Source organism: Lentinula edodes (assembly GCF_021015755.1).
Source record: "Lentinula edodes strain Le(Bin) 0899 ss11 chromosome Unknown C8R40scaffold_40, whole genome shotgun sequence".
In the NCBI taxonomy this organism is placed as follows: Eukaryota; Fungi; Basidiomycota; class Agaricomycetes; order Agaricales; family Omphalotaceae; genus Lentinula; species Lentinula edodes.
Genome location: NW_025764346.1, coordinates 61,277 through 70,645, shown reverse-complemented (window position 1 = coordinate 70,645; position 9,369 = coordinate 61,277). Strand labels below are relative to the sequence as shown.

Here is a 9,369-nt window from a genome sequence, read left to right as displayed (position 1 = left end):
TCATACCGCTACGACCGACAGACATGTATTGCACCAATCAATATCCTCGATGTGCCTTGGCACGGAACCAAAACCGGAGACTGGTTCGACTTCTCAATGGTATTCATTGGATTCTTTTGGGATCTTGTACTTCATAGAGTTTCCCTTACCGAGGCTAAACGCTTGAAGTTCCTTACACGCATCTCAGTGCTTATTGACCGTATTCTGGCATCGGAGGCTCTCACACTCCTCGATCTTCAAATTATTCATGGATCATTGGTACACGTATGTTTTGTATATCTGGATGGTTCATCACACCTTCCTACGCTTTCCAATTTCATGGGAACCTTTCAAGCCAACCCATTCATCACTCGTTACGCATCACGTTCAGTAAAGAAAACTCTTTTATGGTGGCAGAACCGTCTGTCAGATCCTCATGCTTTTTGCCAGCTGCAACCGCTTGGTCCACTGCAAGACCTGGGTATATATGTTGATGCTTCTACCTCTTGGGGCATCGGCATCATAATACGTGGGCAGTGGCACGCATTCAAGCTGGCCAAAGACTGGAAGATTCCTGGTCGGGATATCTGCTGGTTGGAAGCAATTGCTTTAGAGCTCCTGATTTATTTCCTGGTTCAGCTACAGATGACCAACGTGCATCTCCTAATCCACTCCAACAACAATGGCACTATTGGAGCACACTCGAAAGGACGAAGTCACAATGAGGCTATTAACCTCTGTGTCCGAGTTACGGCACAACACCTTATCATATCTTCCTTCAAATATATCGCATCGGCATTGAATCCCTCAGACCCAATTTCACATGGGGAGCTAGGCAGGTCATCAGACCGCATGTTACAATCTTTTCCACTTCCTCCCACATTATCAACATGCCTCTTTGACGCAAATAGATGATGCACTCTCAATCACCCCAGCTTTGGCCAACGAGACAACACCTTGGGACAGCATCTTCCCCTGGGAGTCAGACTCACCAAGACCAACAAACAACAGTTTACTTATATTAGCCTCATCACTGCATACAGCAAATGCTACCAATGACTGTTCTTGTAGTACAATATTACCTCGATCTCCTATAATAGATCCTAATCTTCTGGCTTACGCAACCTTAGGCTGCCTTTCTCCTTTACCGTACCATATTGATACGCCAGTACAATTTGACACTCACATATCCTCTTTGACCCCACCTATTTCACCACAGACCAAGTTGATGGATATACGCCGTGCAGCGGCTCTATCTTTACCAGCTAAAAAGGCACGACAACCCATGAAAGGCAACGAAATATTGCCTAGTAAGTTTTGACCACATGTCACAGCTGATCGGCGCATACTCTTCTGGACTACCCCTTACTCTTTACAATCACAATTACATCGCGATGCAGAAGTATCACCTCGTTTGCAAACATTGATGTATGAAGGCTTGCTTTCATCTACAGTCAATGATACTCAACAGGCTTATGGGGCAGGTCTACTACGCTTCAACCAATTCTGTGATGCAGAAGGGATTCCAGAGGCATCTCGGATGCCTGCGTCAGCTACCCTACTCGGTGCATTTGTGGCCAACTACAGTGGTTCAGGCACAGGAAAGATGATCCGAAATTGGCTGAATGGTCTACGGTCATGGCACCTATATAATGATGCGGAATGGCACAGGAAGGAGGGATGGCTACCTGCTTTAACCAAATTGGCGGACAAGAAAGGCTCTAGTTTCAAGCGTACACCCTGTGGTCCTATCACAGACAAGCATCTACTAGCACTTCGACACTCTCTTAACCTCACTCTACCTCAAGACGCAGCAATCTGGGCTGCTGCCGTCACAGCCTTCTGGGGTTGCAGATGACTTGGAGAACTCTTGATCACATCATTAACTAAGTTCTCAGTCGAACATGATGTCACCCGCTCCACAAGAATTTCCTGCTCCAGAGTGAATGGCCATCGAGTCATATCCTTCCATATTCCTTGGACAAAGACCACAGGTATCCTGGGGGCAGAATGCCTGCTCACAGAGACAGGCGACAACTATTGTCCTGTATGGGCTTTTGAAAACCATCTCCGAGTCAACAACTCACCAACAAATACCACTCCGCTCTTCTCATACCGACATGAGACCGATACATGGTCCCCGCTATTGAAAACTCATTTCCTCTCCCTCACAGCTCGCATATTCAGGGCCGGCAATTTAGAGAACGTTTTTGGACACAGCTACCATATTGGCGGTTCCTTGAAACTGCTCCTAGATGGAGTCGCTCCCGAAATCATCATGAAACTTGGGGGTTGGTCATCCTTATGTTTCCTTATTTACTGGCGCCACCTAGAACAGGTCCTTCCTGCTGCAATCACCCGGGCATGAGCTTCACGTCTCAAGGAGTTCGCATTGCGCAATGGCCTGGATCCTGAGGTGGTAGAACTGGATCTTGAATGAAAACCTCTTTATCTTCTTCATGGCTCTTTTGGGGGTTTCGGGCTGATCGGAGTACGTTTGGACTCGTCCCTTCAGCGAGCTTCGCTCTGGGAGCCATGCTCCTTGTGGTATGTTTGGGTCTCCTCTGAATCGTTTCCTTACTAGACCCGATTTACCTTGTGTACTGGAATTGCTTCCAGGGTCTCCAGCACTCCTCCATCCTTGGAGATGATGCTGACACCGGCCGCAAGCGGCGTCAATTCCATCTGCAAAGACCTCATTCAATGAATGAGAAAATGTTCATAGCTTCATATTGTCATGCTTATATTCAAGAATACATATACAAAGTTATACTACTCTCCACTTCCTGTTCCTCCCTCTACACCTCAACATGGAACTTGCCTTATTGGCATAGGAGACCAGTTATGGAAAAACAAGTGGGGATGCATCTGTAAAACCTGGATATTTGGCTAAGCACCGAGAGCAGATCCCAGCAGATCCCAGTGCTTTCACTGCTGGGAAGTGCTCTCAACTGCTTTCAGACCCTTAGCCGAATATCCAGGTTTTGCAGATGTGCTGGAGGGAGAGGATAGAAAGAGAGAGAGAAACAAAGCTGTAACAAAGAGATTGACTATACCACACAAGAAATATAGAGCAAGAAGTTGTTCTGAAAAGGAAGGCAATGAGGAACCAGTGAATGGGGTAACAAAGAAAACAAGCAAAGAGGAGAACAGCATGGCGCCTAATGTGTGAAAAAAATGCACGGGTGCTTGGGTGGCAAAGGACCTAGCAAGCAAGGTGATCATCCCTTGCCCCCTTATCTACTTTTAAGTAGTATATGCACTTGGGGAGATTCAGCAATATGCAGCTCAGGCTAGGATGAGGAGCTCATGTTAAGATCATGTACACCGTGGAACCGTGCCAAGGCCACAAGGTGTCTAAGTGCGGAAGACGAGTGGGACAGTAGTGAAGTTATTAACAACACCGCCGTTACGCCGTTAGTCCCCGGAGAGCGAGAGTAGAGAGGGAGGAGCTAAGTAGCAGCCAGGTCGGAGCGGCGGTATCGCCGATGACGAGGAGCGAACCAGAGGACGTCTAAGTCCTAGGGTTATAGTAGAGAGTACTCCAAGGCGTTGAGCCTGAAGACTTAGAGAAGAGTTGAGTTGAGAAGGGAGATCTAAGTTGATAATTAAACTGAGGAACTACAGTAGCGTACAGGCAGTATTTATATCTACGGTGACACGCCTAAATTTTGGCTAGACGTCTATGCTGTGAATTGTGACATTTTCACGTATAGATTTGTATCAAGAGGACTGTAATTGAGACCCAGATTGACAGTCAAAGTCAATACTGAATCAGTCTAACAAGTTGAAGGGACCATATACCCATACTACCACAAGTTGGTCAGTTTACCCATCCCCGATACTACCTACGGATAGCAGTCTACCTGTTTGTCAAGCAGGATTATACCAGACTCGGACTACATCCGAAGGATGACCATTCACGTATGACATACCAAGGGTATTCTTATTGGACCTTACACTGGCAGGAGTTTGGAAGAACTTACTCAAGTGACCATGAACCGAGGATTGACTCGAAATGACTTTCTAGAACTCAGGAATTACCAAATACTCCTTCTAGAACAAGATCATGCATTAATCTAAAGGACTGCGATTTAGTCTAATAGACCAATCAAGTTGCATGGTTGAGGAAAATGACTAGAAGAACGATCGAAAGACTGCGAGGCTCCGAAGACATATCAAATGAATGTCAAAGAGTCCTGACGTAGAAAACATTGAAGAATGCAATTAAATGAATACTATGCGTAACTCCCTTGATAGAGTATAGGCACAATGGGTGTCTGTTGAAAGAGAGAAGCAATTAGTTTAATCCAGATGAATCAGATTGATAGGATTAGAATCGAGGAGAGCTGATTTGCCTCCGGACGAAATGACAAACGATCGAAGTAAGTGTTGAACCGCAATGACAGTTGAACACCATTCGAGTCATTCTCTAAAAACAATTAAATTAAATGAATATTGAAGTACCTACCTATGTTTGGAGGTATACTAGAATCTTGGAACCAATATGGACCAAATAAGGACATGTAGATTCAAATTAAATGGTATCTGACTGAGTGTAGAAGTTTCCTTGCGGTTCCGAATGTTTATTGTATTAAATTAATTGTACTATGCGACTCTATATTCTGTATGTATAAATAGCGATCCGATGTATCTGGAATACAAGTGATTTTGGGACGACGTTGCAGTGCTAATCCGTAAAAAGGAAAGACACACTCCCGCCAGACTGAAACCTCTTCGCTAGCAGCCATTCGGGCCCGGCACTTGTGAGTATAGGAACGTCGTGTTCTGCTCCTTGTGACTGCGAGAAGTATATCCAGTTGTTGGGTATTCTTCGAACTTAGGATCAGTCGTTGGTCTTAAGGGCAAATCACGCTGTGTGGTTGTGCCAGCACATAGTTCTAGCCCTCCGTAGGGGTCTGTGTGTTTCGGTTTTAATTTACTTTGATTCAAACCCCCAATTCTTGATATACCCAAATCAATACAAACCAAAGCACAAATCGTGCTGAATCTACCTTGATCAAAGGAATATATCGAACCCTTAGAACGATTCAAATTGATTGATCAAAGCTTCGTGCTTAGCTCTCAAAGCTTTGCGGAACCTTTGCCAACGCTACCCCTTGCTATTAAATAAATTTGATAGCAGTGAACTCGCATATTGTGTATTAGATTGGTTGGTTGGAGTGCCCATTAGATTCCTTTCTTTCTCTTTCACACAAAAACGAGGCAAGCTCGTTAACGGAACGGCGCAGCGGTGCGGAGCGCCAGACTAACTACTAGGAGCTATACAAGTAGTACCTGCAGGGTAGAGTAAAAGACAATAAGAAGAGACTAGAACGAAAGAGTAAAAGACAATAATGAGAGACTAGAACGAAAGGATATGTGTAGCGAGAAAGAACAATAGGAAGAGATTACAATAAGGAATGGATCTTCGGAATCCCGAGCGGCGGAATGGAGGCCCGCGGCATGGACTTGACAGCTCAGCAGAATAGCCAAAAACTCAATGACACAAGACTGAAAACAGTGAAACCATTGCAAAATCATCTTTGACCATACATACAGCACTTTATTCTGGTAGCTGAGTTTCTGAGGAACCGAAATGTCTACGGCAACTCGGCACAATAGCCGAGAACCCTGAATTATCGGACCGAAAACCAAAAAGAAATTTAAAAGCTAACCAAGTTGGGCAGCCCGCCGCCTCCTTACCGTACGGGTAAGCGCTAAGTATGTACAGTCAACTCCCTCTTAACCCATACCCCTATAAACCCATACTCCCTTATACTCCATACATTTTTTGGGTTACCAACCTCGTTTGCAGGGAAATGCCATGCATAACCCATAACTCTCCCATACCCCATAATCCATACCTTTTTGGGGGTATTCTCCGCTATATTTTTACCCATAACCCATACCTTGATTGCTATCATCGCATTTGATACTCCCAAAATGGGATCAGTAAGTAGACAATTGGCACAAAATCAATACAAAACCAATAAAATGGTCGATTTACACTAATTTTGAGCTAACATAACCCATGATAACCCATGTATGGGGTGTTACAGCTCCAGATTAGGCAAATCGTCACGCATGTCACTTGGTGTGACCACCCCATAAACCCATACTCTCCCATAACCCATAGGTCTGGACCTCCACGGAGGGGTATGGGTTAAGAGAGAGTCGACTGTACATAGGCCTCACCACTGAACACTCCAACGTTGTGAATACATATTGTACTTAGTGTTGTAACCCATTGTAACCCTTCGCAGACCCTGCGCAATCCCGAGTTCTGAATATTGCTCTTCAACTGCATTGCAATTTACTGCAACTACATCCCCAGAGGTTCCCAAGCTGGGGATCTTGCCATCTTGATCAATCTGGGAAATGACATGTCAGTTTGGAAAGGAAAGGAGAAGTCCGCAAATGATTTACTTGAGGTTCTGGTTTACACTGGTGTAATCCGGGTTTGATCTTGTTCATCAATGCATCATTATATCAATTATCGCAAAATTGCAGCACTTTTCCTCAAAGCACCTCTTTTTAAACCTGGATAAATTCCCTCGTCGCTTTCACTTCGTCGCTTTCAATTACGTGGTCGGCAGGAAGCGCAAATAGATTTACATAACAGGAAAGGAAAGGATAAGCTAGGATAACCGACACAGAGATTTACATAATGTTTCTTTCAGATTTGAACGAGATCATTTGAGAAAATAACATTCCCCTAATTTATCACAACTCATGCGACCCTATGCGAATGTGATAATCATCAACCCAAGCCGAAATAAATATGGGATAGGCGGGATCAGGGAGGCGCTGAGGAGGTTGGGATTTGTCGGGATCCGGTCGGGATCCGGTCACTAAACTCATGAGGGACTATGTAGGGGATTGCCTGATTCACACAAGCGGAAGCGGACTGGACAAATTCTAGCATGATGTTTCACTACCTACTAGAGTGAGGTGTTTTATACGCATAGCAGCTCAGGTAAAGTTTATCAACTAATGAGGAGCAGCAAAGAGCAATAGCGATACGACGTGAACAATAGAGTGGTCATACCAGAAAAAAAAATCATCCTGACCCCACCCCCCTCCCGGCCAATGCGACGCTCGAAGACCACCGCGCGCGAAGACACGATCAACGATCACCGCAGTCCATGCTGGTGCATGATGTCAAGTAAGAACTTACTGCGAGTCTGCGAAGAATTCGGAAAATTTGATGCAGGCAAATACTCAATATAGGCATGTCCTGTGCATGTCATCGTCAACTGGATGTCGACGGTTTGTAAGTGAAAGCTTCGGCCGTCTGGAAGGGGAAAGGACCGGATAGACGTTGAACCTGGTAATGTATCATTCAGAATTTAGCATGTGGTGGTAGGGAGAGGTTTGACGATTACGACTAACCGTTGGCACCCTCGGCCTGCCAGTGGCTAATTGTTTCACGTATACCCTACACTTAACTCGAATCTGCCTAGGGGAGACCATTCCCTACCCTCAATCGGTTTTGCCATGGCGGGACGAGGCGTATTCTATGCGGCAGGACTATGTAAATGGAAAGCGCAACTTCCGAGCCTAGCACTTAGGCCGTAGTAGATCTGCTCAATACAGTAAGATGAGGTGAGATGAACCTCGTTCAAAGAGGTTCAAAGTAGCATACCTCTTTATTGAAACCGGAAAAATGGGTCCCGTTGAATATGGGCGAGAACCTCCAGTCAAGCATGAGGTCGAATTGAATGAGAAGTTTGCCTGTACCTTTGTTTTATGTGCATGATTGGTCGACCCCAATAGGAAAGATACAAGGTTATCAGTTTGAGTGTGAACACATTGAAAAGGTTCAATCATCAGCCGTTCCTTTGTAGGTACAAAAAAAATTTATCCGCTCCGCTTGTGTGGAGCGCGTGCATCCCGTTGACAAAGCCCGTTAACAAAGGAGTCACTCTGGGACGATCTCATCTGGTCACACTCGACTGTTCTGAAGAATAGGGTTGTGAACATTGTGGGTTTCCGTAGCACACCCCAGATTATTTTTGTATACAGAAGCTAGAGCTTGCATGGGCAATATCAATAAAAACAGAGATCGCTGGTCATAACATGATAGCGACATGTCGCTTTTCACTTATGGCTAGGCTCCGACTCACCCATATCTAAACGATGAAGAGCCCGAGATGCTTCTACCACACCTTCTGACAACCCTATTGACCTGGCTTGCTCCAGACCATCCCTGTACAAATTACGAGCGACATTTCTATCTCCAGCCATCTATGTTAAATTAAATATAAAAATAACGAGCTCAGAAAGCCTGCTCGCAGCTGCTCACACGAGGAAAAAAAAACTTACGTTTCTAAATGTCGCGAGGTTAAATAACGCAGCGGCGTAAACTTCTTCGCATGGATCAATGGGTTTGCTAGATTCTGCTCGAGCTTTTTTGGTAACCGCTAGCGCTTGAGATGCCCATGCCTCCGCTTGATGAAGGGTATCTGGGCTTGGTGGTCGTCGCATGATCATTTCAGAAAGATTTCCCATTAACTGAGCGCCTAAGAAGTAACAACATTTCAATTTCGATATCCAAACTTGAGAGGGCATGAAATTTCGACAATCCTACCTCGACAACGGTCCTCCGGGGCAGATTTTTTGGGAGCAGGAGGAATGAGGAGCGAAATCGCTTGCAGATAAAGTGGCATTGCAAAACTGAAAATTACGACCAAGGTTAGGTGCATAAGCGTAATGGATGTCATGGAAGGGATAACATAACTTACTCCAGTCGGCCAGCCTCAGCATAGAAAGACCCAAGCGCCTCCAAAGGCGCACCGATATCGGTTTTGCTGATCCACGATGGTAATGCAAGCAAAGGAAGATTGAACGATCCTTGATGACTATAATCCACGTTCTCGCCCGCATCATCCTTTGAAGGACTCTTGACAATCCTCAGTAGTTCTTCAACAGCCCATACAAGCCACTTTTCTTCCTCAGTTTTGTGTTTCTTTAAATCTTTGGCCAATTCACCCAGCTTGGAAGAGATCGCAACTGCCCTCAAACGTTCAGGTCCAGTCAGCATCGCCTTGACACCATCCTGCTGCAGAAGTTCTAGAGCATGAACGTACACCTCGTACGCCCTTTGTTGTTTATTTGAGAGCTCCAACACGTCCGCGAAAGCGAGTGCCATTCCGGTAAGCTTGAGATATGGTTGAGAGCCCAGTGACTCGATTGGGAGGGTTCGTATTGTATTCCAAGCCCTACAGGCTATCGTATGTAAGCTTGAGAATTATCATTAAGAAATACGATGCACGTACCTATGGAAATGCTGCTCGCTTTTCCCATAATCTCCCTTATGCTTAGCACGAACTGCGTCACGAAGGTCTCCTCGTACTTCTGGAGGCCACATCGTCAATGTTTGATATA

At 45.2% G+C, this 9,369-nt stretch overlaps 2 protein-coding genes across 2 annotated transcripts; one reads left to right on the top strand and one right to left on the bottom strand.

Moving 5' to 3' along the window:
- Window positions 1-1,207: 1,207 nt before the first annotated feature.
- On the top strand, window positions 1,208-2,347 carry C8R40DRAFT_1162835 (uncharacterized protein; the record flags this gene model as incomplete). The annotated part of the gene is made up of 3 exons (XM_046230296.1): window positions 1,208-1,289; window positions 1,314-1,810; window positions 1,871-2,347. The coding sequence occupies 3 exons, from the start codon at window positions 1,208-1,210 to the stop codon at window positions 2,345-2,347; spliced, it is 1,056 nt and encodes a 351-aa protein (XP_046082090.1).
- A 5,735-nt stretch (window positions 2,348-8,082) lies between these two features.
- On the bottom strand, window positions 8,083-9,352 carry C8R40DRAFT_1162834 (uncharacterized protein; the record flags this gene model as incomplete). The annotated part of the gene is made up of 5 exons (XM_046230295.1): window positions 8,083-8,229; window positions 8,308-8,504; window positions 8,573-8,658; window positions 8,727-9,203; window positions 9,261-9,352. The coding sequence occupies 5 exons, from the start codon at window positions 9,350-9,352 to the stop codon at window positions 8,083-8,085; spliced, it is 999 nt and encodes a 332-aa protein (XP_046082089.1).
- Window positions 9,353-9,369: the final 17 nt, after the last annotated feature.